Consider the following 27,605-nt stretch of genomic DNA (forward strand, 5'->3'; position numbering starts at 1 on the left):
AAGATGAGGATGCTCCAACGAGGACCTCGGTGGGCACTTTTATGAGCATTGTCAAAGAGACACTGGTTCTGCACATGCATGTCCTCTATAGGCCTCTCTTCGGTCGACGAATTCCTTTAGCGAAGCATTTTGCATGACTATTGGTGGTGGAGGAGGAAGGCTCGGAATGTTCAGGGTTCACCACCACGGAATATGCACTGAGATAGCTATAGACTCAAGCAAGCATCGCTCAAAGGGTCGAGCATTATGCTTCTCATGGCCTTCGGTCGCAAGAGCCCTGACCGATAAACTGGGAGTTGGAATTGTAAGCGGCTGCGTACTCACGCGAAAGCCAAGGAATGCCTTGTGCACGACATTGAGGTGAGAGCAATCGTGGACATGATTTGGACAAGCTATATTGAAAGTTTGTAGAAGACCGGACGCAACACCGCCCGCCTCTCAGCTGGTGTGCGTATTCGGCGTGGCTGGGTAGAAATCCTCATTGTACGTCTTGTTCAGCTGGACCGAGCCCACCCTATACCCAGTCTCTAATCGAATCCATGTGTCCACGGCATGGTCCTGCAACATGGCTTCTGTGACCAAGATCTGTCTGGCGCCTCTCGTCCAGTTTCCGTAGCCTCCATGACCGGAGTGCCTGGAGATGTGTTAGCTACGACCCAAGAATGATACTACATCTATTGCTCGTCGCCACGATGGCACATACTGCCCGAAACACAAGTCTACAGGGAAAGTTAGAGTCGAGCGACGGCAACATGGGCTGGCTGCTCACTGAGTCCATTTCCCTCGAAAGCCATCCCGGGAAGCTTCTTTTCCCAGCGATAGCACCACGTGTCTCCATGGTCATGGCCTGAGAACAACGCCATGAGTCCAGGAGTGGATGTGACAGCCTTCATGAAGGGAACGTCTTGCTCGCCGTATTCGCAGTCCTATGCGAGTTAACAACGGCCTACAACGCCCCCGCAATGACAAACAGCACTACTGACCTCCCCATTCGACCCATCGACACACCAGCCCGCAGCTTGTGGGGCAAGAGGCTTATCATCATCGATACCGGGCTGTCGATGTGGATCCACGCCAACTTCGTTCTGGAAGRTCCGACTAGCATTCACCGGGATATGCACGAATGCGAGTGATGGTATGATCTTCTGATGCAGCTGCGTGAGACTTTCACTGGTGGCTCTGAACCAATCCACTACCGATTGGTCGACCCAGTCTGCCTGCCCGATCTTATCACCAGTGGCATTCAGCTGTTGGTACAGAAACCCGCCTCGCGAGTCGAAGAACCACAAGATCAAGCACGGAACCGTCGCGTCTTTGCGAGGATATACAGGTAGGAAATAGTTGCTCACGCCTGAGTTGCGGCCAAACACCATCTGGTTGGTAAGGCTGTTCAAATGCAGCCGCTCATGGCCAAGTATGTCTTCACGGGAGAGATTGAAAGCGCTGTCGTGGTTGCCATAGGTAGATGCCCAGGGAAGATTGCGCTGCAACATTGGCCCGACAATCTGAGAGACATAGCTGGTGCTGTTTTCCAGAAATGTGTTTTCGCCGGTGATGAGGTCTCCGTTGAGGACAACAAGCTGTGGGCTTTCGACATCGAGCACTCTGTTCATGACCTTGACGGACTTTTTGTCATTTCGTGGTCCCCATGCTTCCCATGCATCTAACCAATATCAACGGCATAACTTCACCGAATGTGGAGCAACATACTCTCCCCAAAGTGCAAATCTTCGAAGATGGCAATTTGAAATGTGCCATTCTCTGTGAATGCCAGCGGCGGCCGCCAGCCGGTCGTCGTCTCGCTGTAGGATGGGATAGATCTAGCCCATGAAGGCAAGAGATGGCAACACAACGCCCACAGAACGCAAAACATGATGACAAGATGCAGAGCGTGTAAGTATTCCCTGGGGTTTGGCCGGCGACTCTTTCCCGCTGGGGCCTTGTCAACTGAGGAGATGGCAGCCATGGATGGTGATGGTTGCGAGCAGCTGCGCGTGATCGACACCGAAACCCAGCTTGTCAGTCACAGGCAGGGAATGCGTGTTTAAATGCTCAGCCAGTAGCATCTGAGACTGAGGAATCGTGAAGAAGACGCGGCAGCAGCTAATGCATCGCCATTATTACTCCATGTGACGTGGAGTGCTCACCGACCTCGACGACCTGCACGACGCTGACATTGCATGCATCTGTGGTATTGAGTTCGATGGAGCATGTAAAAAGACAATTTTATAACGTACCTACCTAGGTAGTTGGGGAGGCACGCTGAAAATGGGAATTGGAATCGGAATCGGCAGGCGCGGCACATGACATGGAGGTTTGCCGAAGCCTTGCCGGCAAAATCTCTTGCCAATACAACGTACTGGACCAAAATACTTCCAAGGTATCATCTCCAAGGAATCGTAGGTTGCCGCTCTACCTGTGGTAGTGGAAGATGATGTCCCTTCTACGACAACGACAACACACTTAAGAAGACATCTTTCGACGACATGTCTGAATCTCCGTAAGCCTGCTTCTTTCAATGCCTACAGCTACCTCATCGCAACCATTGTCATCATCATCGTCATCGTGTCACTCTAGGTAAGGACATCTGGAGCTTCAACTTCACCACCCCTCGCTCCCTTTGAACCGCACAGCAACCATGAACACCTCGATCGAGTGCGCACAATCCTCGAAATGAGATCGGGGTTCGAAACTCCAAGATCTGGACCGACGCATTGCGAGCTGGGGGATCAGTCTCATCGCCGCTGGGGCAGGCCGGTAAATGCTTATGGAAGGCCACTCAATCGCAATGATGCGAACATGAGCATGGAGCGACTTGTCGGGAATCTCTCGCATCACACCTCAGCATCGCTCGAGTCCGCTCGGAAATACGCCATCCGACCGAAGGTTGGATCCAAGGAGCGACCATCTTCCGCCTTGCGCAGTACCGGTAGGTTCGTGGACTGTAATGGCGGCGGTAAATGAGATGAGCAGGCGCATGCGTGTGTGAGTCCGAGCGAGTGAAGCTGGGAGGAGAGAGTAAAGGTACTTGAGTGAGTGAGAATTGGGGGTCGCGGTGATGACAATTTGAGACTTGGGCGTCCGCACTGGACTTGCCGTACTGGAGATACCTTAGGTATGGAAGTTGCGTACTACGACCTGTCCAGGTATCTTGAGCCCTCAAGGTTGTAAATCCTCTTCTCTCACAGTTGCCAGTCTGTATAGACTGTGCTCCCAAATTCCCTCTCATATTTAAATGAAACCCGCTCTCTTGAACCCAACGAACTTCTCGGCGACCATGGCTCCTCCTCACCCTCGTCCGCCGAGCTCTCTCTCCCCGGAGCCGGCAAGCTTCATGGAATCCATCACTTTCACCGACCCTTGGAAGCGCTGGGCTGAACTTCGGCTCCGGCGCGTCCTCCGTCTCACCTTTCGAAACAACGCGACCTGTTACACGTAACACAACGCAGCCCGACCACCGCCGGACTAACTTCTGAGCGCAGAGGTATTCCTTCTTCCTTGCTGGCCAGGCCGCTCACTGTCTGCGGTCCGCAAGTTCTTCCAGGAAATATGAAAGCCTAGATCGTACATGATGAGCTGCGGAAAGAAGCGTGGCCGTGCAGGGCATGAAGCACCAGTAGAAGCAGGGCCTCGGATCGAGCACTGCAACAAGAAACAGAAACATTGCAACGCGAACAGCAACAGTAATGGCGCACTACTCACGGTCCAGCAACCTGGAAGCTTGTGCCGAATCGCGAACAACATTCAGCTCAAGAAAGCTTTGTGCCTGGCCGATTCGTATGCCGCGGAACGGCAGAAGCAGGAGGGGAAGAAGAAGAAGAAGAAAAGGGAAAAGCAAAGAAAACATGCACTCCCTGGATCCACCTCTGAGCATGTCAAATCATCAAACACCACCGTCGACAATCGTGGGCGCAAGTTGACCTCAACAAACCCGGGCACAACTCAGCACGCTCTCCATCTGGTTCCCAACGACTCGAAGGAAGTCCGACCGAGCGATACCTCCAGCGCCAAGTTAAGCAAAAGACGCCGTCAACGCGAGAGGAGGCAGCGTCGTGCACTGCAATTGGAAGCCGAACAGACTCCACGGCCTGCTGTCACCGCAATCGAGACTCGTATAAAACAGCTCGATTCTGAATATCAGAACAGGAACCTGAAAGCATGCCCACCCGCACCACATGTAAGGACCCAAGTGGCGCAGACCACAAAAACTTTGCTGCGTGCCAAATCTACCATCACACCTTCGGCTCAGCTCGCCCTGGATCGTCAAGGATTAGAGCATGCGAAAGAGCTGTCCAAGGCAGGTGCACGGAGTTGGACATGCTTGCCGACCACGAGCATTGGATGCGCACAAGCCTCAAGTCTGTCAAAGCCGCAACTGCCCATCGACAATTCCATCACACCCGCTGCTCAGCGTGCTAGTGATCTAGTTGGCTTGAAGCAGGCGAAATGCTTGTCGCTCGCAGGTGCTCAAAAGCATCGCAGCCTTCAAGATACCACCTGTAAGAATATGCCCGAGGTGACTGATAGCCATTTACTTCCCACGCCCAGGTACGGCTTCTTCGCTGACTTGGTTGGAGACACTTCAGCTCTCGAGGCTCCGGTGTCTGTGTCATGGTTCACGGCTAAGGATGTACTTGGCAACCCATATTGCGCAGAGGACACGTTGCGTGGGCTTCTGACCACATTGGTCTTCAATGTTGATGATGCAACTGCGGCAGATGCCTTTGTTGGTGCATTCAGCTATAAGCTGCACGCTCAACCCGATACACCGCTCAACAAACCGCTTCCCGAAGAGCTCGAAAAGACAAAGCAACTGTCCGAGCGGGCGTCCGGTCACCTTTCGCTTGTGGCTGATGGACCCAAAGTTGCCAGGCTGCCGGACCCTCCCACACAGATTGAGCTTTGTGATGAGCAGAAAGATCTGGTCGACCTCGTATTGACGGGCCACAACGTATTCTACACAGGATCGGCAGGTACGGGAAAATCGACGGTTCTGCATGCCTTCTTCGAGCGTCTGATCTCTCAAGGAAAGCGGGTCGAGAAGCTCGCGCCTACTGGCCTCACAGCTTTGAATATCGGAGGGCAGACTTACTTCAGATTCGCTGATTGGAAACCGGACAGTAAGAAACGGCATCTCGATGTATTCAAAAACCAGGCAAGGAGCGGAAGGCAGTACAGGAGGATGAACGAAGCCGATGTTATCATAATCGACGAGATCAGCATGCTGGAGGCGCACCAGCTCGAACGCCTAGATGCCGCCTTCCGAGCCGCACGCCAGCCTGGCAGGTGTGGATGTCAGTGTCCTCCTCATGAGAAGTCTTGCAAGGTGATCGCCGAATGGTTCGACACTGGATATGGTAGCAGAAATTCCCGATCTCCCCATGATCCGGAGCTTCCGTTTGGCGGCGTCCAGGTCGTCATCACGGGAGACTTCAACCAACTGCCGCCTGTGAAGCCGTTTTCGACATGTTTTCCTTGCGGGCGAGAGACGAAGCCCCAAAACTCGAATCGTGGGCCGTGGACATGTGATCAGTGCCCCAACAAGACCTTCTATCTGGATGATCGGTGGGCGTTTCAGAGTGATGCTTGGAAGAGCTGTAACTTTGTAAATGTCAACTTGACTGAGATCCACAGACAAGCAGATCCAGACTTTGTCGCCATTTTGGAAACCGTGCGAAACTCCGGAGATCTCTCTCCAGACCAAATTGCACTTCTCCTGGATCATCCCTGTGACATTGAGGGTGCAGTTCACCTGTTTCCAAGGAATCGAAAAGCCGATAAATGCAATGCTGAAAATCTTGCAAAGATCAAGCGGACACCACGATTTTTTTTCTGCTACGACAATCGAATGGAGGGCGGAGAACATCATCAAGCGTGCTCGGGGAAACGTTCTGCTCGCAAACTTAAGGCATTGAAAGACCATCGATTTGCAGAGTCGTTGGAACTGAAGGTTGGCATGCGCGTAATGTACTTGGTAAACAGTCCAGATGATCCAGAGATCGTCAACGGAAGCCAAGGCGAAGTCGTGGGWTTTCTTCCCTACAAGCCAACGGCACTGAATGACCGACGATGTCTGAACGCCACGAGTGTCCCATTGGCTTCAGGTGAGCACGCCGGATACCGAAATCTCAGTGTGCGTAACTGGATCACACAGTCTCTAGTGCACGAATGGCCGATCGTCCGTTTCCTCAACGGGAAAAAGAAAGTCATACATCCAGTGTGCGAAGTGAAGGAGATCGGGAACAAGCAGCCATTCACACTTCAGTCCCGCACACAGCTTCCGCTGGTACCTGCCTGGGCCATCACAATTCACAAGAGCCAGGGCATGAGTCTGGATAGGGTCAAAATGGATTTGGATGATTCTTTCGAGCSCGAGATGACTTATGTTGCCTTGTCCAGGGCGAGGTCGCTTCAAGGCTTGAAAATAACAAGTCATGATGGACTGGCTGTCTTGCAGGGTCGGAATGGACGGGATAATTGTGCGGTACGAGAATTCTTGGAGGGTTGTTTTGGGAAGCCCAAAGGTCATACAAAGGCCTTGCACGCGGATATTGTACGTCTCCCATAAGTGACACCCCTCGAAAGCTCTTCAATTTCTTGCGACTATGTCAGTGTCTCTCATATCGTTCATAGGGGTCCGCTCCACTTTGGGTCGCTCGTGAAGTCGAGCCATCCCTTGCATCACGCTCGCGTTCCTCGCAACCTTACATAGAATGCTCGCGCTGGCATGCAAGCCCATGCCATACCTCATCTCTCTCTGATCTTTGCAAACTTCCATCTCCTCGATGCCATGCTCTTGTCCGCTCAGAAATGACCTCACAATCAGCCGCCGAGAGGATTCCATTCCGCGACATCTCTCCCCACACGCCCAGTTCACCAACCTCATTGCCACAATGGCTCAAGCGATCCCGTGGCCGATCCGCCATGTTCTCCAACGCGCGCCTCAAATTCTTCGCAATTGCATTGACATGCATGATGATGGGATGGACGGTTACTGCAATGTTGGGACCTTCTTCTGATGAGACGTTATTGGAAATTCCAGGGCTCGACATGGCTTCAGGAGGAGTGCTAGAAGATCCCACAGGCTTTGGACTGAAATCAGCAGCCCCAAAGACGAAATTGCAAGAAGGGATCATTGGCTCAAGTATCCCGGAGGATGATTATGGCCTCCTCTCCGAAGAAGAATTCATGCTCCGCAGCAAAGAGCCGACGGTGAAAGGTGCTCTAGCAGAACTTCATCACGCGGTGAAGGACAAGGTCAAATCTTGGAATCCTTATTTCGTTAAGCCTGATCCTTCTGGTGTGCTGGACACCAACGGAACAGCAGTCAGCAGTGCTGCGAAACCCATCAATACCACGGTCGCTGCTCTTACAGGAGAAAGTGTGAAGGACGGCATTAGCGAAGACGGCATGCTAGGCGCCCGCACCCGAATCGGGAAATGTACGATCCTGTTCAACGGCAACAGTTTCTGGGAACGAGCCATCAGGACTCACGAGCGGCATGATCGCGAACACGGCTACCGTCTCCATGTCCTCCGTCAACACCTCATGGACGACGTCTGGTCCAAACCAGCTTACATCCTCTCCCTCCTGCTGAGAGAACTCTCGAAGCCCGAAAGCGAGCGCCTAGAATGGTTATTCTGGGTAGACGCCGACACCATCATCTTGAACCCGTACATCCCAATCGAAGTTTTCCTCCCACCACCGGGAAGTGAATTCGAAGATATCCATCTCATGTACTCCAACGACTGGAATGGCCTCAACAACGGCGTCTTCCCAGTCCGAGTGAATCAATGGTCCGTCCACCTCTTCTCGGCAATCACATCTTTCCGACACTACCGTCCAACCGATGAATTGCAATTCCGAGACCAATCCGCCATGGACATTCTCATGAAAGAACCTCGGTTTGTCGACAACATCGTTCAAACGCCTCAGCGGTGGTTTAATGCTTATCAAGGAGAACACAATGAAACACTCGCACCTTTCCAAATTCGAAGGGGAGATTTCTTGGTACATTTTGCCGGAGTGCCGGATCGGGAGACAAGGATGGGTTATTGGTTGAATCGTGCAGAACAGCATCTTGATGATTGGGAAGTTCCGGTCAAGTCTACGAGCTACGGGCAAGAAGTCAAGGATTTTTGGGCTGAGCAAGCTGGAGCTAGGAGGGCCAAGAAGGAAGCTATGGCTGACATGCGACTGAAAGCCAAGGAAGCGATRGAGAAAGTTGAAACCGAGCTGAAAGATTATGGAGATCGACTGAGTGAGGAGCAGAAATTGGAAGTGGAAAAGACGAGGGATGAATTGAAGACTCTGCTAGATAACGAGATGGTTCCAGCGGGGTTGGAGAAACTTGAAGAGACGGTCAAGAAGTTGGAGGAAGCTGCCAAGCCTCTAAGGGGGGCTATCGGCGATGCGCAGAAGATGTTGTTGACTGCAGCGCATGAAGCGATCATCTCGGGGGAGAGGGATCTTCTGTTGGGAGGCTTTGGAGAGGGAGTGTCGACTTTGGAGATGATAAGGGTTTCGGATTCGGTCCGGGCGTTGAAGGAGTTGGTCATGACGCCGCAGGAGGATTGGAACCGGCATGAGATTTCATTGGCGACGAATGCTGTTACCTTGGCCAGGGCGAGGCTGCAAGAGAAGACGGTAGCGATGATGACGGAGACGCAGAAGGCGAAGAGTGCTGGAAGAGTGCAGGCCGGGTTGTTGAGGAATGGGTCGTTGCCGTTGAGTGAGATTGATGGCGCGCAGCTGTCAACCAACAGTGAAGCGGTCATGTCAACTCCAACTCCAACGCCCAAGATCGCGCTTGAAGCAGAAGCGCTGTCTGCGTCCGGAGTGGAAGAGCCAGCCACGATCGAAACGGAAGTCGAAGCGGGAATTCTTCCCGAAGTTTCAGCGGAGGAAACATGGGACCTACCTGATATCAGCGACGGCCTTGCTAGCTAGTTTGCGATGGGGGGAATTGTACGTCGAAGTGCATGCGTACACGCGAGCAATCATTACAATCTCTTCGTTATGTCGACACCTCAAACTCCCCCCCACCATCCGCTGTGACGCCGTGTGGAGCAGATCCATCGCATTTTGTTGAGTTGGCCGTCCATCTTACATCCTCTCATGACACTTCCAGACCAGATCAAGCGACCTGCAACTGCTGCGATAGGAGAGACTGCTCCTCCCTCAACAATCGTCTCAATCGTCTCCTCGACCTCCGTGCAGCCTGGTCCGACTTCTTTGCCCATCGTCGCGGATCAATGGTGACTTTGGGCAGCTCCGGGTATTGCCTCTTCACCTTGGGCACCGGGATTTCCGTCGTCTTCTTCGCTCTGGCCATTTCATTCCTCGTCAACCTCTTTGCCCTGGCACGACTCTTCTTATTCGCCATCTTCACTTCCGTCGTCTGAACCACCCGCACATCCGTCTCCGGCTCGATGTGCTCTCGCTTGACGACCACGGGCACCTGCACCTGCGCCTCATTGATGATTCCCTGCTGCGGCACCTGGACCTGTGCCTCCTTCACGTCATTCAACTCCACCTTCACATCCAGCTCGCCTCTTCCTTCCGTGACCTGCGCCTTCGCATCCGGCATGACTGCGTCCTGGACCCCATCAACCCCACTCTGCGCCGCATTCGATCCTCGTTCCGCCATGCGCACCRCTATGTTGTCCTCGTCTTCTTCCTGCTCGTGCTCGAGGGTATCCGGTGACTCGCTGGGTTCAATGTGATCGTCAAAGCTGAGACTGCGGGGTGTCGGGTCAGCATGATTGACGGATATTTGTACATGGAGATGCACACTCACTTTGGAATCTCCTTCGGCACGGGCATCGTCTGGGCAGCGACCTTGACGGCTCTGCGCTTGGCAGCGAGGGTCTCGGGGGCGTTGTAGACTTCGCTTTCTTCCAATCGTCGTTTGCGCAACAAGTTGCGCTTCATATCCTCGTCGTCGCTGTAAGAAATGGAGATGGTGGGAGACGCTGGGTTGGGTGGAGACCTGMTGGTCATGGTGGGGATGAGAAGCACACGAGAATTTGACGAGAGTATCCAAGAGATGCGTTTGTTGGTACACTTCTTGCGGTGGAGAGCGGATTTTCGAGATCGCCGTCGGTAGATGTTCGGGATGTCAAGGATTGTGATTATGCTTTGTGGTCCCTTCCCTCCCCCTCCCTCGGGCTCGTCCTTGCCTCTCAATCATTGACTCCAGCATGGATATGTGATGTGAAGTCTCACTTCCAAAGGCGAGACGTGTTTTATTGGAGGCCGCCATGCCCACTATCATCCCCGCTCGGCAAGGCGCCCACTGCCTCCTCCAACCCTCCCAAAAGCTCAAACTCACCACCCCATCCGGCCTGCAAGTCATAGATCTCTGGGCCTTTCCCACCACTGGAGCTCCAAGCTGGATGTCCATGGCGCAGACTCGCTCAACATTGCTGCAACTCAAACTTTCCATCGGCGACGTTCTCGTCAACACTCGCCGCGAACCACTCTTGAAGCTGGTTGAAGACAGCTCGGCGGGGACCCATGACCTACTCTTTCCACCTTGCGATTCTTGGAGATATGCCCAGGCGGGCGTACCAGGGCATGAAAGCTGTGGCGGGAATCTCAGGAACTCGTTGCAAGACTTCCTTACAGATCAGGATTCTCCATCACTGCGGGAGCTTGAGGCTACTATTAGGAATTGGGGATGGTCTCCAGAGCCCTTGAACGTTTTTATGAACGTGCCGTGGAGTGTGAATGGTGCTCTGCAAGTTCGGAAACCGCACTGCAAACCCGGCGACTTTGTGGCGCTGGAAGCGCTTACCGAGTGCCTGATCATCATGAGTGCGTGTCCAAACGATTTGATGGATACTAATGGTGGAAAGTGCGGGCCTGTTGAGTATGATGTCGTAACGTAGGAGGAAGGTATGAGAGTCGTGTCATGTCACAACAGGGCCTTTCTGTTTGGTTGCACTGCACTGCTACTGGAGGCTACCCATGCCAATGCTCGAAAACACGATGCAGCCCCTTTTTTAGGCTTCTGAGGGAATGGAGTAACTTTTCGTCGGAACAAGTCAATTCAGGCCATTCATTCATGCTAACTACATGCAGGTCAAGCAATGCGTTCCGCTCCAATCCCACCCGCCTTCGATGTCATGTCTTCTCCTCGCTCACATCTTTTGGTCAAGAGCCTCCTTCGCAGAGTTGGCAAACTGAGTGCAATTGCACCTCGGCGGCTCAGCACCGCTGAAACGGGCGCTCGTTAGCTGGATGCCATCATTAATGATGCAAAGTGTCTTACCACTCAGTCAGAGGGTCGCCAGTGATGGCGTTCCTCACACGACACCCGTTCCAGATGCCACACGAAAGTGTGCAGCCTGCATCCACCTGCGGTGCCGCGAGGGCGGTGGCGCCGAGGACGCTCAGTAGGGCGATGACGTTGGTGAGCTGCATCCTGGAGATTGGGAGATGAGTTGTGGTGGGAAGTGGTGGTGATTTGCTGTGTTGTGTGGTGGTTGTAATGGTGATGTGATGAGGGTAAGTCTGAACGGAACCTCTTCTTATATGTCTTTCCATTCCGTCCCCTCTTCTCCATTCTGGCATCCATCTCCAACTTTCCTCTCACTGCAGGGATGCATCTTCTGGCTTGGTATGACATACCCCTTCAAGACTCAACACTCACTCCTCCCCGACCCACCCACCTCGTGGTGTACATCCCTGCCTTTCCCGATCAAAGAAACGACCATCAATGCCCATCCTTTCCTTCTTGAACTCCAAAAGCGAAAAGAATGGATCACCTCCCTGGCATTGACGAACTGTTCAACGCAGACCGATGTGGTTGAAGGAGACTAAATGCTTGACCTTCGTCATTGTACCGTTTGCGTGCGAATGTCGGCACTTGATGTTGTCAATCGGTTAGTCCGATCGTCAAATGGCGGGAACGTGGCTCCTGAGGCCGCGGTGTCTGGTCAATGTGACATGGAAATGTGCATCGGGTAAGCTTTGGCGAAAGCGATGCCCTTTGAATGAAGCGGTTGTCTTTGGGTCCACAATAGCTACACGCCTACTTTGTATGCTGTACAACGGAGTACTCCACACATGCTTGACGCAGGAGTGTCGATCATAGCGTGTTGTCCGCGTGCGAGCCGGTCTTTGATATAGGCGTGGAGTTGCTCCATACTGTACATTCACAGATTGATCACTTCGAGCACGCTCTAGGGTCCAAGGCTTTCACTATCTCCTTCAAAGTCGTGCTTACAATGGTGAGCTGGCTCACAGCGAGCCTACTCCTTGACCCTGARCGTAGCCAAATTGAGGTTTTGGAGAAACAAACGTGGTTCGATTGTTACGTACGTGCATACACCGAACTCTACAAATTGATTGAACTGCCACTCATTAGGCGAACAGACGGCCTACTTAACTCGCCAAGGCGATCCTTCGCGCGCTGGAAGTTAGGGCATCTAATGCATGGCGATCAGGGTCAATCGATTGGTGGTAGTTCTCGCGTTCCAGGACGTACAATCTCGTACAACGTGCAGATTTCGAATCCTCAACTCGTCATTGACACCTATAGGTAGCTAAGGATCCTCTAGCGAGGAGAAGCTCGGGTTGGGGATTTGTGGTGGAAGTGGCTTGCTGCATTGATCCTTTGGTGTCAATCGTGCTGTTGAGATCACGGGCGATACGAGGGATGATATGGAGGAGATTGTGGGGCGATCGCGAGAGCAAGTCCAAGAGAGATTCAAAGAAATTCGCCGTGATGGTTCCGATGCATTGCATCCCTGGGAAATCCCGAGGGCCCTTTCCTTACCCCTGACGCAACACCAATAATCAATGGACTTCTTTGCATCAGGAGTACGACTCTGCTTGGTAGCTGGAATCATAAGAAAGCGAATGGATATCAACATAAGATACGGAGATGTTCGGGATCGAGACTTTTCATGCAGCATAGTGATGTGGAATGTGATTCGGCGTCTCCAATTTTACGATTAGTATGAAGCAGAGGCCATACTTTGGCGGGGAGGAAAAGATGCTGGCGGCAACAGGCTCCGCCTCCTGTCAAGTCGTTGTACCAAACCAGCTACCGTTCCTCATACAAACTCAACCCTCGTGATCCATTTGTAATACTTCCAATTACAATCCCTCAACAACTCCTCCTCCCCAGCCTTGAAACTCTCCGGCTCGCAAAACCTGTACTCAATCCCTTCCCACGCACGCGCCACATCCTGTACCTGATTGGAATCCCGCAAACTCCTCTTGCTGCTCAACATTCGCATCTCCGTGACATGCTTCCGATTCTCCCTTCCAATCATCCTCAACCACGATCCAATCTGCTCCAGGTGCCAGACACCTTTACTATCCGGGATCAAAATATCAACGGTGGTCGTGTAGATCCACGGCAGCAGTTCGTTTCGCAAGGTGTGGCAGGTTCTTGCGAGAGCAGGTTGCTGGTAGAGTGCGCGAGCTCGTTCTTGGTATTGAGCGCGGCGTTTGGGGTCGTAGCCCTGCAGGGGAGGGAAGAAGGAGTCGACGTCGATTTTGGGATGGTCGTGAAGAGCTAGTCGGGCAATCTTGACCCAAAGTTCTGTGGGGAGGTCGAGGAGGCGGAAGGGAGACTGTGGGGAGATGTTTGTCAGTTACGCTGGGCGCGATGCTCTCGTCTGCGGGTGTCGTGTTCCATCACCGACCACCAAGCAATGTCTTGCGTGGGAAGGGTCGCGTTCACAAGGATAAGTAGGTAGAAGTCGCGCGTTTCCGAACATGTCCTACTCATCCGGAGTAATGGCCGACGTAATGTAGCACCAACGGCTCCGAAGGGTCGTGGAACGGGGATTGACAAGCAAACCAACAGGCGGGAGAGGGACTACACGAAACGGGAGGGGCATTCACCTGCAATTGCCGAGCATCACCGTTGGCCTGCTGGTCAATTTGGGTTCCCGCCATCGAATTGTTCCGTGGAGCTGTAGAGAGCTGTTGCGAGGTGTAAATCTAAGGTAAGAGGGAGTCGCGTCGGAACCCTGAAGAAGGGCCCCGTCGAACAATTGGACGGGAAGGGGTAAAGTCTTGATTTTCGCGCTAATCAGGGGGATCGATCCTTCCAACGGCATTATCATTAGGTACTACTATCAAGTTACATCCAGCATCCACTTCAGCCTTCCCACACCCATCATTGAACACATCCTCATTCTCCWCCAACCTGTCCAGAGTCAACACCAAAAGCTTCATTCCCTCAACAATAAGCCCGAAAACTTGCAAACTGCTGATCATGACACTTTCCTTTCTCAATCTCCCACTCCCACCCTCCACAATCAACTCCCGAATGAAGAGTCACCAGACAATCGATCACGCCATACCAAATGAAAGATCCTGATCGCTTGACGGGGAAGCAAAACCCCAATCCAACCATCCCCTCCTCTGCAAATTCCGGCAACAGGTTTCCTTCCTCGCATCCGCTTCCAACATATGGAATCATAACCAGGTGTGCTGTAGGTGTGTGGAAGGGGAAGGTTGTGTCGAACTCTGCTTGTACGGTGGGTGTTGGAACAAGTGAAGCGTCGTGTGATGCAGGGAGCACGGTTTGGTTGTGGATGGCGRGGTTCGCGCCTATAATCGAGCTTGCGATTCGCATGTTGACGAAATGATGAGGCACTCTCGTAGCCAGACACCGGGTCGATGCCACATTTTATGCATGCTTGTCGGGTAGGCAATGTTCTACCCTCGGAGCGGGTTGCCCATCCTACAGGCTTCTCCATCGGTCTTGTTGAAACAGACACAAAGTACAAGCACAACCCCTTTCCGACACCGGTGACAGTACACGGTCCGCGTTCAAAACGCATCATTGTGTGAGACGCAGTCCAGTTACACTCGTAAAGCTCGTTGGACAAAAGATTCACCACCATTGCTTATGATGAGCTTGTCAATGCTGATGGGGTGATACTCGCGTATCCTCTTGACCTGTTCCATCCGGAGTCCCACCACTCCGGCTTCAGCAAGCATACGATCAACGAATGACCAGAGTCTCGCTCACGTAGGGCATGCTCCTGGGGTATTGTTGGGCCGAACACGGGTATCTTTCCTCTCCATCTCCAACGACGCTAGGGTGTCCCCAAATCTAGGATATGGCCACTATACCCACGGCATGCAAGCGAGAGCCTTTACACACTGGACTAGCTGGGAGATCTCATCGTCACTRCCTTTCTGCAGCACGTCTTCCGCATCGCCATCGCCAACCCCAGATGTGGCATTGTGCTGGACCTTTTGGACCTTTTCCAATTTGACAGTTGATTCGAAAGCCAACTTGCATGTAACAGTGAGCAAAGCTGCTAGAGCCAGCCAAGTCGAATCTGAGATGGATTTAGTCTTCCAACAGACGCTCCCGTCTTAAACAGAATCAAGCATCTCCTATGGAGTCCAGCAGGCTTGGCGATCGCTGTTGTAGACTTGTTGGGTCGTGGCCTGTAGAGCTCCGTAGAATTTATCGTATTGTTACATTTGGGTATCATCGTGATCGTAATAATTCTACACTTTGCGATGCATTTTCCCTGTCTGACCGTCCAACAGAACTTCATCGCCGAAATGTCAGAACCACTGCGTCTGCTTTTCTTGGTATTAGTCTTCTTCCAGGTTGGGATCATCCACTTGATTAGGCGCCTCCCTCAGTCTGGACCACCACCTTCAACAATAGCAGCAAGTCAGCTCATTAATGAGAGCCTTGATCCGAGATCTGCATCGCCCCACTCTTCTCCGCAATCTCGTCCTCCCAGGCCTTTTGCTCCTCGCGAGTTTTTCTCACAACATAAAAATATGTTCCCACGGCCCACAAAAAGGCCCAAAGAAACGGCAGCGTCCACCCCACGACGAAAGCTGCCTCGTCGTGGATCGTGAACACTAAGACTGTAGTTGCAACAGCGCAACCCATTGCACCAGCAGCCCAGAACCCGCCCAGACGACGCAGCATTGCACGGAAGACGTGCGAGGCTTCGTATCTCCGGTTGAGGGCTTCGCGGTACTCCGTACCTCCGCTTCCATCGACGGCGACTACGTCCTCGATCATGGTGTAGATGGCGGGACGAAGCTGGGCGCCTTTGGGAATGGATGACATGCGAACGGGTGAGGGAACTTGGAAGAATCGCAGAGTGTCGACGATGAGAAGCTCCCAGGCGAAGACGAATAGCATACTTGGGAGAGGCATGGCCAGCAGACGGATCGGCGGGTTTTCTTGGACGGTGCCGCTGCAGGGGACAAGTTCAGTATTTCGTATCATCGTCAGTGGATTGTGCGAGAACTTACATGATGAGTTCAATCATTACSGCGACCCAGCCAAGAGTAAAGTTCCAGTGAAACCAGTCAAATGCCCATCGACCCCATCTGCTTTCTCCAGCAACACGGCATGTGCTGTCCTTCTTCCACAATCGCCAAGCACGAACGAAGTACTCAAAGATACTAACACCTCCCAACGCGGCAGTCACAACGGTGAAGACCAGGTTGTTTGATAGATCCGTGRGATAGTGGAGGGTGAAATACAACACGATAGGGGTCGCCACACAGTCCACGAAGACCAGACTCCAGAAGATAAGAATGGACCACTTCCGTCCCCACATGTCATAGTTGAGGCGTGGCGGCTCCGGTTCGAAGCCAGCCAACACTCCTTCCGTGAACTGGTTTCTTTCAACATCCGCTGGATCCGGTGCGGTTAGGTTGCCCTCTAGGTCCCGACTGGGAGGATCACCCTGCCCGAGCTGCATCATTCCCGATGACCTCCGCCGTGACATTGTGATAGAAGGGCGTCCATAAGGACCGTCTCGCCTCACATCGAAGTCTCTACTCGGTCTTGGGCCCTGCATACTCTTGCGTCCGGCCGTAGGACTCGAGACATCCTGCCAGGTCATACTCTTTCTCCCGGGTGGGCTTGTGGGTGGTTTCACGTCATCTTTCTCGGTAGACTGAACGGCCGGACTCGATGTTGCCAATGTTGCGAGTTGTATGGAAGCGCGTGGGTCGGGTTGGTCGAATGGCCCATCGTGTCGCTGATCGAAATCGTGGTCGTGGTGTTTGGTGCTGTCATCCATATCCGTCGTTCACAATGTCCAGATCGCTCCGGGATCTTCCAAGAAACGTGGCGCGCGGACGGCAGAGGGGGCTGTGGTATTAATCGGCAGTGGCGATGAAGGACGATGAGCTCCAGGCTAGGTCCGGCGGCGTGCGCGTGCAGTGTAAAGTAACAAGACAAGAGAATCTTATGATGACAAGCGAGCGACGATGGTTGGACGTCTCCGCAAAGGTACTCGCGAGACTCGTCTCGAAGGCCTCCTATGGCGCTCTATGACGTGGTGTGGAGTTTTGTTACTTTTACGTTAGAATACTTGCTTCGTACTCACTTCCGACGAATTGTGCACCGATCTGATCTTTCACAATCAGTACATTGTTTGCCAACCGCATCTTCACACCCTCCGAAGCCTTTCCTGCTTACAGGTGATTGGTCTTTCTCGCTGCGGTCTCCGTGCCTTCCGATATGTTGTGTTGACAGTCCCAAACTTTCGGGCCGGGAAGACGCAACAACTACTTTAAGCTTCCGACAAGAACTTCGCCCATGCCATCACCTGTCGCGCACCCATCACGAGATCAAACAATATACAGCTTCAGGCAGCCTTGTGTCCGGCATGGCATCGCGGTCGCTTTCCTGTGTAGCAACATAACCTCCATCTGCCCTCGCAGCATCATCCTGAGTGTGCCAGGATGTTCGCCACCAACTTGATTCTCACCATCCTAGGCTCTCTTGGCGTCGTCCTCGGATCCTTCCAAACTCCGCTCCTCCGCCATGACGATGATCCCGGCCGGACGGTCAGCAACGCGTTGTTCGCGGAACTTGAGGAACTGGCTCGCATTGTGGACATTTCTTATTGCGTGGGCTTGACCAGCTTCGGCATCAGCAAGCCCTTTTCCTGCCTGTCACGATGTTCAGACTTCCCCCTGTTTGAGCTTGTGAGGACATGGAACACGGGGCCACTGCTTGCGGACTCATGTGGCTACATCGCCTTGGATCATGATAAGAAGCGGATTATCCTCGCATTCCGAGGCACGTATAGCATTGCCAATGCAATCGTGGACTTGAGCACGGTACCGCAGGAATATGTGCCGTATCCAGGATCGGGAGACGAGGAGATGACTGTCAATGTACTTTCCACCCAAGCCAGGTGTACGAACTGCACGGTCCATATGGGCTTCTACCGCTCGTGGCAGGTTACCCGAAAAGAGATACTCCCTGCTCTACAGCAGCAATTGCTGCTCTACCCAGGGTACAACCTGAGTCTCGTGGGCCATTCCCTCGGTGGAGCAGTCGCCGCGCTTGCGGGGCTTGATTTCAAGGCTCGAGGCTGGCACCCTACCATCACCACCTTTGGTGAGCCTCGTATTGGCAATGCGGCGTTGTCAAGATACATCGATGGCACCTTTGGGATCGGGAACGGGACATCGACGACCATYGACGACACACAACTTCAATTCAGAAGGGTGACGCATGTGGATGATCCTGTACCTCTACTCCCCCTGACTGAGTGGGGTTTCTCAATGCACGCGGGAGAGATTTACATATCCAAGTCGAACCTTTCGCCGGAGGTCGCGGACTTGGCACACTGTACAGGCGACAACGATGCTGATTGTATTGCGGGTCAAGACGCCACTGCTTCGAGTCTACAAGGAAAGGCCGGCCTTCTTGACTCCGTCAAGGATGAGATTCACGACATCGGGACTGAATCGTGGGGAATCCCGTCAAGATACAAACTATGGGAGCTACTATTCGCTCATCGGGACTACTTCTGGCGTCTGGGATTGTGTGTTCCTGGCGGTGATCCACTCGGTGGCGGTGGCGGGAAATACAGATATCGCAAGGACGACTTGTAAATTGCGCCATGTGTGAGATGAAAGAAACAATAAATTATGAACTTAGCGCGTTCAAACGGTGTATTTTTCCACAATGGCGGCTTTGTTCATCTCAAAAACGCCATTTCTGTTCCCTGGCATTGTCGACTTTGCAATGAAAGGTATCTCTATTTCCCCACTGCCCTTCTCAATCCTCTTCCGTCCATCAACGAACAGTCAGTCATTACTCAAATCATGCATTTCACATCGACGCTTCAATTCTTATCTGCGCTTCTGGCTGGCCAGATCGCAGCTTCAGCCCACATTCCCCACCACGGACGAGCACAGATTGTCCGGACTGAAGTTCGAACAATCTACTCCACAAAAGTCGTCTACGCCACCCCGGCGGCGGCGGTAAGCATCAATCCGAAGGACGGTCTGCCACTTGCACCTTCAATTAGCAAACTTTCGATCCCCTTGAGTAGTCTCCAGGCACTCAATCCGGCAAATGGACCTGCAGGCCCAAGTGTCCGGAAGCCTACGACCAGAAAGCCTGCGCCGACACCGAAGCCAGCTCCAAAGCCAGCGGGAAACTCCTTGAATCTCATGAACGGCCTCCCAACGCCCGTCGCCAATAAGCCAACCCCAGCACCAGCACCTACCCCAAAACCAGGCCCCGCGGCATCTTCCGCAGCGGCAGGCATCGCAGCAATCATCAGACAGCAACAAGCAAAAGCTTCTTCCGTCAAAGCTGCAGCTGCCCACATCGCAAGTCTCCTCGCGCATCTTCCCAAAACCCCTCGACCTTCACCTACTAAGCCCGGCATCGTCATTGTCCCTKTGACTTTGAAGACGACTACCAAGCCGAAACCCGCGGCTACCACCGAGCCAGCATTGCTGACGGACAGTAGACCTACGCCTGCCCCAAACGTTCCTGGAGCTAAAGCTAAGAGTTTGCTGGCTGTTTTGAGCGCTGCTCAGAACTAGGTAGTTTTTTGTTTCCATAATTCTCTCCTTCACATCCCTCTTCTTCTAGCCAATCAATCAAATCGTTTTCCATTTGCGGGTTCAAGCTAATTCAATTCATTGTCTCATTCATACAATAGCTGTCTACTTCGTCACACTAAAGTCGCACCGTTCCCGTACATCTATACGGACAGGTGACAATCAACCGTTCCCTCGGCCTGCCCCGTATACAATCATCATGAAAGAAGTGCCCGCAAGGTAAGGCCGTGATTAGCAGCGAATACGACTCCGCAAATGACTCAATGCAGATTCCACACACATCATTGTGCACACGGTCTTGAACCAGCTCATACCACCTGAAAGGTTGAGAACAGATCACATTCCTGTACGGAGCCGGCGAACGCTCAGGGATGGGCGGTGGTCTGGGGGTTCCTGGACCTGACCTTTGCACTATGAGTTCGGTGGCGTCAAAAGCTGCGATCACAGTATTCGGGGAGGTGGTGACATCTTCTTCCGTAATGTCGAGGGCTGCTGTGGTCCCATTGCCGATTTGCAGAGTCAAGCGCGGTGAGGGTTCCATGATGCTGTCATGATAGTCCTGGATACGCATAGTCGCCTCCGCGAGAGCATCACCCAGRCTGACCTCATGGGTACGATCCGATCCTGGTCGAGGGTCTCGGCCAAGTCGTCGATATGCGACGTTCCCGTGTGATCCTCTGCCTGCTCTCCCACGAGGAGCAGATGCGAGGCGTCCATGTCTTGTAGCGGTCCGAGTTAGAGAATAGTCCATCTGCGCGGCGGGTAAAGGTGCGGCGACTGCTGGTGAACCAGCATCAACAGCACCCACACGGTCCAGGTATTCAACCAACGATACGATCTCGAAATCGTCGGCATTGTCACCAGGTTGAACGCCCAGCCCATACAAACCAGGATCATTGGGCAAGATGCCATAGCCCATTGCCAAACGCATGTTGTTAACATTGTCACGGTGYTCACGTATCGCTGAGTCTCGAAGAAGCTCTTCGGTGGCAGAGCGCCGCACGAAAGCGTCTACCACATCTTTCACGAGCGATTCGTGCTGCTGAAGAAGCTCACCACCCATACAGAACGGACAGAGTGTCAAAGAGCCCCCGCGAGAGCTCTCCATCAAGTCCAGATCGCTGAAGGTGATGTCGTTGATGAGTACCTAAAGGCAAAGGGCAAAAGGGTCAGCGATGTCTCAAACATTCGGAGCGGGCAGAAGAGGCAGTTCCCAGCTGCGTAAAAGTTTTGTCGGGGCTATTGTCTTCCAATACCTGCTTGGGATGCCTCTCGCTCTTCGCTGTACTTACTACACCGTGGTGACACCTTTGGTAGGGGCAGTGTGCGTCAAAAAAGTTGTCGATGATTAACTTGTTTGGAGGACGCAGAGTGACGGTTGCCCCTGCGTCGATGTTACGATTGCGGGGTGTGGGATGTATGATGTGAGGTGGACGTAATGTTGCTCTTGATTGCAATCTCGCGCTGATCTTGTTCTTTTCGAAAACAACCCAATCTTCTGAAGGCAGCACGAATAGGTCAAGGTCGCTTTGCCAGTGAGTTCCTACCACGAGGAGCTCGCAGAGAGTGTCGCCTTGCGGAACCCGAGGAGCGTGCTGTATCAAGACCAGATCGCCGGAATGCGGTTGCAGAGAGGAGATGAGTGGTAGTAAGGCTTCCCTTTGCGGGACAAAACACGTAGTGGACATTCTTATTGCGATACGAATTGCGAAGATCAAGGTCGTGGTATGGGAAGGGGTGAAGATATGGAAAGGGTGGGCTACTAGTAAAGGGGAAGGAAACGCAACGATCTGGTGAATACAGCAGCTGTGCAGGCCTCGTGGTTGAGACATCGGCATCCTGTTCAGGTCACGGACATRCAGTGCAAACACTGTTCAAGTGCTCCCGATACCGTACGCTTGTTTCTCCGATAGACATAGTAGGTGGGCTCCATCTTTATGGACCAGATCGGATTGGAGGGCCAGAAAGTCCACGTTGGCAGCGTTCTTGTCTAACAGCCCGATGGTAGCATGAACGGTGGAACGAAAGCTGACGCCGACAAAAGTCTTGCATCATCATCTCCCGCAGTCAAAAGGCAACGTCCGCAGCCAGACAGCAAAGGGGGTAGAAAGTGCCAGCCTCATGGGTGTTCAGCTCTGATTTCGGGTTGAGACCGAGTCAGGAGAGCATAGGACCGGCATGATCTTTCGGTCAACGCCGTACTCGCCGCAGTACGGCGTAGAGTTGGCGTGACGGGTGCCACGAGCGATACCCTGGGGTGATGTTGATGTTGAACGTTCACTTGCGGAGTGATCCCGGTGACCGAGGAGAACGGCGGCCTAGACCGACGAAGCGGGCCGCTAGTTCCAACAGGCATGGACGGGATGTTCCTCTGAGCGATCGGTGGGGTTTGGGAGTCATCCATCCTTCACATGCAAAGCAGCTTCCAAGTCGCTGTCCGCACGCACACCGAGTTTCGTCGTCGTTGACCGACTCTCACCAATAAACAGAAAGCCATTGCAGCCACCATGTCTTCCTCCGAGGTAAGCATTCATTGTTACTCCAGCTACCTCAACACAGCATTGCAAAACTCATCAGGACTAATGGACGCCTCCTCACAGTTCTTCTTGCCCAACCCGGCCGTGGGAGATCGCAATGGCGTGGAAGATTGGCGCATTCGCGGCATGACACCTCTCACATCGCCTGACCTCCTCCAACACGAAATTCGCCAGACGGAAAAGTCCAAGGAGACGGTTGTTCAGGGTCGCAATGAGTCGGTCGATATCGTACACGGCAAAGATGAACGCCGCAGGCTGCTCGTCGTTATTGGGCCCTGTTCGATCCACGACCCGAAGATGGCTCTGGAGTACTGCGACAGACTGCTTGAGTTGAAGAAGAAGTACGAGAACGATCTCTTGATTGTCATGCGAAGCTACCTGGAAAAGCCACGCACAACGATTGGATGGAAGGGTCTGGTCAACGACCCGGACATTGACAACACCTTCAACATCAACAAGGGCTTGCGGGTGTCTAGACAGCTGTTCCTCGATCTCACCACCAAGGGCATGCCTCTTGCGTCCGAGATGCTGGATACCATTAGCCCACAGTTCACCGCAGACCTGCTGTCAGTGGGAGCTGTCGGTGCCCGTACAACCGAGAGTCAAGTGCATCGCGAGCTTGCTTCCGGCCTCTCCTTCCCAGTTGGCTTCAAGAACGGTACGGATGGCTCCCTGGGAGTTGCTATCGACGCTATTGGCGCGGTACAGCACCCACACCATTTCCTGTCAGTTACAAAGCCTGGCAACGTCGCCATTGTAGGCACCGACGGTAACGACGATTGCTTCGTCATCCTTCGTGGAGGCACCAAGGGAACGAACTTCGACGCCAAGTCCATCGCAGAAGCAAAGGCTGCACTCGAGAAGAAGAATCTCCGCCCACTTCTGATGGTCGACTGCAGTCACGGCAACTCTCTCAAGGACCACAAGAACCAGCCCAAGGTCGCAAAGGTTCTCGGCGATCAGATACGCGATGGTGAGACCGCGATTATGGGAGTCATGATTGAGTCAAACATCAACGAGGGTAACCAGAAGGTACCACCAGAGGGCAAGTCCGGTCTCAAATACGGGGTCTCCATCACTGATGCCTGCATCCATTGGGAGGATACCGAGGTGGTTCTGAAGGATCTTGCGGAAGCTGTGGCAGCGCGAAGGGAGAAGCTGGGTCCGGTCAAGCAGACGAATGGCGCCAATGGCCATGCTTGAAGATGAACGGGGGCGATGAAATGATGATTGTGGCGCGGCGTTACATGGGAGCGAATCGACAAAAGTTTCTACATGCTTGATCCACGAGTAAAGCAGAGGATGGGGATTGTGACAGCGTTGCTGCCTGACTATCAACAGCTTGATCGGTATATGACCATGTCTGTTTTCGCCTTTGCAATATGTTATGGATCGGCAAGGGCATATAGTCGTTGACACTCTGCCGGAGTCAACCCTAGACGCACTCACATTGGCACAGCACAAAGTGTTCTATCACGATTATACTCAGCCCACATTCAGAGTCAGTGCAGGGTCAGCATCTCGTATAAGGCAGGGTGTGAGTGGGTGGTACGCCTCGGAAGCTAGCGGGTGTGCTTTTTGAGCAAAGGTCACGAAGTAATCAGTGCTCTCCTTAGCTGCTCTCTCAACCTCCACCTTTCAGCAGCGTCGACGTCGGAATCTTCTTTGTGCGGCATCGAAAAAACATTGACGGCTTAACGCGATTGATGCGGCGATATGGAAAGCACATAACAGATCAGGAGTGTATACGGCGATTCACACATCAGGAAATGGTTTGACCAAAGACAATACCGCTATGATGGAATGCTGGGAAATGTCAGGCGAAAGCTGGACTTTTCAGCTACGACACGCATTGTGTTCAGCTGGGAAGCCCAACAACGCCTATGATAAGTCTTTCGCTCTGGAACGTCAATATGAACAACAGTCCCACTAAGACGGAGCAGTGCTTGATTTTATGCGTTCGTTGTTAAGTGTAAAGAAGAAAGACGTTTGGTGAAGAAAAGGAGCATTCTAATAGGCCATCTGCTAGCGCCAGATTTGTCAGCAAATCGTCCAGCATTTCTTTACGAAATTCTTCTGCGACGTCCTCTTTCTCCCGCATCAACATCATTACAACTGTCTCTTGCGGCAGACTTCTATCAAGTCTGCGTGAGCGCACATGGTAATAATGGTGATGGGACGGTAGGTTTCGGACTACCCTATACAGCCCTCTTCCTCTGCTCTGCCTTTCGGCGCGACCAAAAAGACCCCACGATTTGCCTTCTTCCTGGCCTTTTTCAGTGCCTGCCAAGATAACTTCATCAATCTGTGGAAGATCAACCATTCGGTGTAAGCAGCACCTCGTCTTCTCCACCCTTGCGAGCCTTTGTCCAGTGGCYCAAAAGGACTATTTATTAGACGTACATTCCTCAACAAGTGCACCGCTGTCTTGCGGACACACGTCACGCGTGCATCTCTGCCATGTATGTCTGCTCCAAGTCTGGTTGGCATTTTGTCAAATACATGCGACCCTTCATGCGAACTACCAGCATCGTACTCTTTGTAGTAGACGGTGCCTTGGAATTCTCCTCGAATGTTCGTGCACTCACAAGCATCCACATTTGCTACAGAAACTGCAATGCTTCGCTGAACTGTCAAGCCATGCAAGGGCTTCGCTGCAGATTGCAAATCTATGAACTCTCGATGTCTACCTCAACCGGCCTCCGCAACCCACCATGTAACACAAAATCAACTGCTGACCGGCCGCCGGCACAAAGGACACGCCTCAGGCTTCCGATCATACCTCTGAGCTTGAAAGTACTCCTCCAAACATCTCTCATGGTAGAAGTGCTCGCATCTGAGATCAACAATCCTTTCCCCCTCGACGTAGTCTTGTTGGCACAGTCCGCATATGTCATTCGCGACCCTCTCCTGCGCGATTTGGAACCACCTCAACGAGTGGGACGAGAGTCTGGGTCCCCCGGCCCATTGCAAAGCCCTCCTCGAGGAGTGTCTGGTCTGAATCGGCTCGGGAACTGGATGTCTCCGGACTGGTCTTGAAGTGTGCTCGGGAGTTGGCGAGGATCGTCTGCTCTGGTAACCAGCAGAAAGCGTTTGCAGACCACCCAACACCACCAGATCCACGTCGTGCGGTAGAGGTGCATAGTTCCTTTCCACACGCTTAGCATTTATGGCTTGAAGATGGGCTCGCATGACACTCTCCGTGTACCTGTCCAGGTAGGAGCACTAGACGCATGCTGTTAGTATTGGACAACACCGCAGTACTTGGAGATTGTACTCACAGTGACCAGACACTCATGCTTCTGTTGAAAGTCCGACCCCATGCAGAATGGACAGAGCGTCCACACTTCTCGCCCAGCTCTGCTTTCTGTTTCTCGAAAGTGGACATCGTTCACCGTYACTGGGCTCTTGCGGACCAACCCAGCCACACAATTCTGATAGAGACAAATGCCGCCGAAGTATCTCATCGTCAGCGTTTCAATKGTCGGATTCAGTGTGAGGCTATCCGTCGGCGAGAGCATAGCCTCCAGAGGCATCCCGTGCCAGTCAAGGGTCATGCAGTCGAGGTTCCAAGCTCCGTAACGTTGACAATCAAAGAGGTTGGCAGGGTTGATCTCATATATGCCCTTCACTGCTACACTGAAAGAGTGCCGGTGGTTGCTGGCGATGGTATAAACAAGGACGAGACATGATGCTGCCCGAGGTGACTCGGGTTCAACGAGGATAATGTCGCCGACGCGGACTCCGTGTAGAGCGTTGAGTTGAGCCGTGGTGAGAGTTTCCATGGGTGAAGTGGACATAGCCGGCCTCAGTACAAGTGGCGTCGGCATGGCTGGATGATGATACTGGATGGTGGATGGCGGATGTTTGCTCGTTGTTCTGGAAGTACAGGGGTGGTATGGTAGACGCAATGGGCCTTGGGAAACAGTCAGAGGACTTGAAAGCGGCAGATGATGGGCTGCAAGCTGCGCCAGAAGCAGTGCGTGGCCCGCTGCTGAAATCAGCGCTTTGTGACCTCCAACAGGTTCTCATGATCGAGGTCCTGTGGCGCTTTGATGTGCTGTTTGTTGAAGTCACATAGCGAGGCCGTGTCGAACACAATGTTGCTGAACGATGAGGAGAAAATTAGAAAGCGGGTCAGTCGTCGGAGACCTTCTAGGCTGAATTGTGAAAGCCGTTCCCATTGTACGTCCCAGCCAACGTCAACGAGGCTGTGTTTACTGAATCATGAAGCAGCTGCCTTTGCTTGCAGCATGAAAATCTCCTTCAAAGCCTGCGGGTCCATGTGTGCCCTTCGCTTCTGCATGATATATCTCTGCCTCACCGCGTGCCTTCCACCAAAAACTGTGCTGGGCTCAGGGGGCGTTGCAGTTTCGTCGCTCTCGCTGCTCGAGTCTGATGCTCCCGTGTGAGGTTTAGACCGCGTGCTGTCCTTTGCAGCTCTCTTCGCACGCTTCTCTTCTTTCCGCGCCCTCCGCTCTTCTTTGCGGGCTCGCTTTTCTGCTTTTAGCCTGGCCTTTTCGCCATCGTCGTTCGAGGACGATTTGGAAGATTTCCCGGCTTTCCGCGCAGCTTTTTGCAGCCGCCTCTCCGCTTTGGCCTTGGCCTCCAGCTCTTTCCGCTTCTTGCGCTCCTTTTTCTCTTTCTTTCCTTGCTCGACCTCGACGTCAGCAGACGAGTTGATGTCTGCTGTCTCACTCTTCTTCGTTTTCTTAACCTCCAGCTCCTTCGCCACTCCCTCATCCTCGGCCTTCCTCTTCTTGCTGGGCAGCACAGTTGATTTCGGGAACTCCATCTTGTCGCCAACCAAAAGTCCTCCACTCACAAAGTTCATGCTGCCGTATTTCCTTGCATGAAAACTGCCAAGCTCTACATCTCTGAGCGCATTCTGCTTCTTCTCCAGCTCCTCGTCGCTTTTTCCATTCAGGCGGCCCAGCAAGCCAGAAAACATGCTCAACCCAAAGTTTTCAGCGTTCCCTTTGCCAACTTGAACTCCAATCCCMATGTTTTCCTCTCGTAGCACAACGCGAATATGTGAGGCATTGGCGGCGGTGTAATGCGACGAATGCGCTGCATTTTCCGCTCCGAGATAATCGCCGGGCTTCCATCCCTGCGCCCTGAGGATCTTGTGGCCAAAGTTTTCCGTGGACTTGGACCAGTTGGTATTGTTGGGATCGTGGGCGAGTTTGGTCTTGTTCTTGACGCCGCTGAGTCCCATTGCGGCGGTGGTGG

The 27,605-nt window shown here is 53.0% G+C and overlaps 14 protein-coding genes; 5 read left to right on the forward strand and 9 right to left on the reverse strand.

Moving 5' to 3' along the window:
- Positions 1 to 438: 438 nt before the first annotated feature.
- RCC_03741 (related to DNA repair exonuclease SIA1) lies at positions 439 to 1,966 on the reverse strand (the record flags this gene model as incomplete). XM_023769026.1 has 5 exons in its annotated part: positions 439 to 634; positions 704 to 719; positions 770 to 926; positions 984 to 1,663; positions 1,711 to 1,966. The coding sequence occupies 5 exons, from the start codon at positions 1,964 to 1,966 to the stop codon at positions 439 to 441; spliced, it is 1,305 nt and encodes a 434-aa protein (XP_023624794.1).
- A 1,602-nt stretch (positions 1,967 to 3,568) lies between these two features.
- On the forward strand, positions 3,569 to 6,568 carry RCC_03742 (uncharacterized protein; the record flags this gene model as incomplete). The annotated part of the gene is made up of 1 exon (XM_023769027.1): positions 3,569 to 6,568. The coding sequence occupies one exon, from the start codon at positions 3,569 to 3,571 to the stop codon at positions 6,566 to 6,568; it is 3,000 nt and encodes a 999-aa protein (XP_023624795.1).
- Positions 6,569 to 6,810: 242 nt separating this feature from the next.
- On the forward strand, positions 6,811 to 8,949 carry RCC_03743 (uncharacterized protein; the record flags this gene model as incomplete). Its single annotated transcript, XM_023769028.1, has 1 exon — positions 6,811 to 8,949. One exon carries the CDS (start codon positions 6,811 to 6,813, stop codon positions 8,947 to 8,949), a length of 2,139 nt encoding a protein of 712 aa, XP_023624796.1.
- A 187-nt stretch (positions 8,950 to 9,136) lies between these two features.
- Positions 9,137 to 10,002, reverse strand: RCC_03744 (uncharacterized protein; the record flags this gene model as incomplete). XM_023769029.1 has 2 exons in its annotated part: positions 9,137 to 9,740; positions 9,800 to 10,002. The coding sequence occupies 2 exons, from the start codon at positions 10,000 to 10,002 to the stop codon at positions 9,137 to 9,139; spliced, it is 807 nt and encodes a 268-aa protein (XP_023624797.1).
- A 1,142-nt stretch (positions 10,003 to 11,144) lies between these two features.
- Positions 11,145 to 11,427, reverse strand: RCC_03745 (uncharacterized protein; the record flags this gene model as incomplete). XM_023769030.1 has 2 exons in its annotated part: positions 11,145 to 11,220; positions 11,276 to 11,427. The coding sequence occupies 2 exons, from the start codon at positions 11,425 to 11,427 to the stop codon at positions 11,145 to 11,147; spliced, it is 228 nt and encodes a 75-aa protein (XP_023624798.1).
- Positions 11,428 to 13,064: 1,637 nt separating this feature from the next.
- On the reverse strand, positions 13,065 to 13,917 carry RCC_03749 (uncharacterized protein; the record flags this gene model as incomplete). 4 transcript variants are annotated; one of them, XM_023769031.1, is made up of 2 exons in its annotated part: positions 13,065 to 13,589; positions 13,864 to 13,917. In XM_023769031.1, the coding sequence occupies 2 exons, from the start codon at positions 13,915 to 13,917 to the stop codon at positions 13,065 to 13,067; spliced, it is 579 nt and encodes a 192-aa protein (XP_023624799.1). The 4 variants fall into 4 exon arrangements, with proteins under 4 accessions (XP_023624799.1, XP_023624800.1, XP_023624801.1 ...); XM_023769032.1 differs by lacking the exon at positions 13,864 to 13,917 and adding an exon at positions 13,700 to 13,747; XM_023769033.1 differs by lacking the exon at positions 13,864 to 13,917 and adding an exon at positions 13,658 to 13,747.
- Positions 13,918 to 14,203: 286 nt separating this feature from the next.
- RCC_03750 (uncharacterized protein) lies at positions 14,204 to 14,602 on the reverse strand (the record flags this gene model as incomplete). The annotated part of the gene is made up of 1 exon (XM_023769035.1): positions 14,204 to 14,602. One exon carries the CDS (start codon positions 14,600 to 14,602, stop codon positions 14,204 to 14,206), a length of 399 nt encoding a protein of 132 aa, XP_023624803.1.
- Positions 14,603 to 15,673: 1,071 nt separating this feature from the next.
- On the reverse strand, positions 15,674 to 16,745 carry RCC_03751 (uncharacterized protein; the record flags this gene model as incomplete). XM_023769036.1 has 2 exons in its annotated part: positions 15,674 to 16,205; positions 16,264 to 16,745. 2 exons carry the CDS (start codon positions 16,743 to 16,745, stop codon positions 15,674 to 15,676), a joined length of 1,014 nt encoding a protein of 337 aa, XP_023624804.1.
- Positions 16,746 to 17,709: 964 nt separating this feature from the next.
- On the forward strand, positions 17,710 to 18,873 carry RCC_03752 (related to triacylglycerol lipase; the record flags this gene model as incomplete). The annotated part of the gene is made up of 1 exon (XM_023769037.1): positions 17,710 to 18,873. The coding sequence occupies one exon, from the start codon at positions 17,710 to 17,712 to the stop codon at positions 18,871 to 18,873; it is 1,164 nt and encodes a 387-aa protein (XP_023624805.1).
- Positions 18,874 to 19,086: 213 nt separating this feature from the next.
- RCC_03753 (uncharacterized protein) lies at positions 19,087 to 19,818 on the forward strand (the record flags this gene model as incomplete). Its single annotated transcript, XM_023769038.1, has 1 exon — positions 19,087 to 19,818. The coding sequence occupies one exon, from the start codon at positions 19,087 to 19,089 to the stop codon at positions 19,816 to 19,818; it is 732 nt and encodes a 243-aa protein (XP_023624806.1).
- Positions 19,819 to 19,954: 136 nt separating this feature from the next.
- Positions 19,955 to 21,524, reverse strand: RCC_03754 (uncharacterized protein; the record flags this gene model as incomplete). XM_023769039.1 has 2 exons in its annotated part: positions 19,955 to 20,983; positions 21,129 to 21,524. The coding sequence occupies 2 exons, from the start codon at positions 21,522 to 21,524 to the stop codon at positions 19,955 to 19,957; spliced, it is 1,425 nt and encodes a 474-aa protein (XP_023624807.1).
- Positions 21,525 to 22,343: 819 nt separating this feature from the next.
- On the forward strand, positions 22,344 to 23,576 carry RCC_03755 (probable phospho-2-dehydro-3-deoxyheptonate aldolase; the record flags this gene model as incomplete). XM_023769040.1 has 2 exons in its annotated part: positions 22,344 to 22,358; positions 22,437 to 23,576. 2 exons carry the CDS (start codon positions 22,344 to 22,346, stop codon positions 23,574 to 23,576), a joined length of 1,155 nt encoding a protein of 384 aa, XP_023624808.1.
- A 1,524-nt stretch (positions 23,577 to 25,100) lies between these two features.
- Positions 25,101 to 26,203, reverse strand: RCC_03756 (uncharacterized protein; the record flags this gene model as incomplete). XM_023769041.1 has 2 exons in its annotated part: positions 25,101 to 25,598; positions 25,655 to 26,203. The coding sequence occupies 2 exons, from the start codon at positions 26,201 to 26,203 to the stop codon at positions 25,101 to 25,103; spliced, it is 1,047 nt and encodes a 348-aa protein (XP_023624809.1).
- Positions 26,204 to 26,598: 395 nt separating this feature from the next.
- Positions 26,599 to 27,591, reverse strand: RCC_03757 (related to Protein pxr1; the record flags this gene model as incomplete). Its single annotated transcript, XM_023769042.1, has 1 exon — positions 26,599 to 27,591. The coding sequence occupies one exon, from the start codon at positions 27,589 to 27,591 to the stop codon at positions 26,599 to 26,601; it is 993 nt and encodes a 330-aa protein (XP_023624810.1).
- Positions 27,592 to 27,605: the final 14 nt, after the last annotated feature.

The sequence above is a fragment of the Ramularia collo-cygni genome (genome assembly GCF_900074925.1).
Source record: "Ramularia collo-cygni strain URUG2 genome assembly, contig: RCC_scaffold05, whole genome shotgun sequence".
In the NCBI taxonomy this organism is placed as follows: Eukaryota; Fungi; Ascomycota; class Dothideomycetes; order Mycosphaerellales; family Mycosphaerellaceae; genus Ramularia; species Ramularia collo-cygni.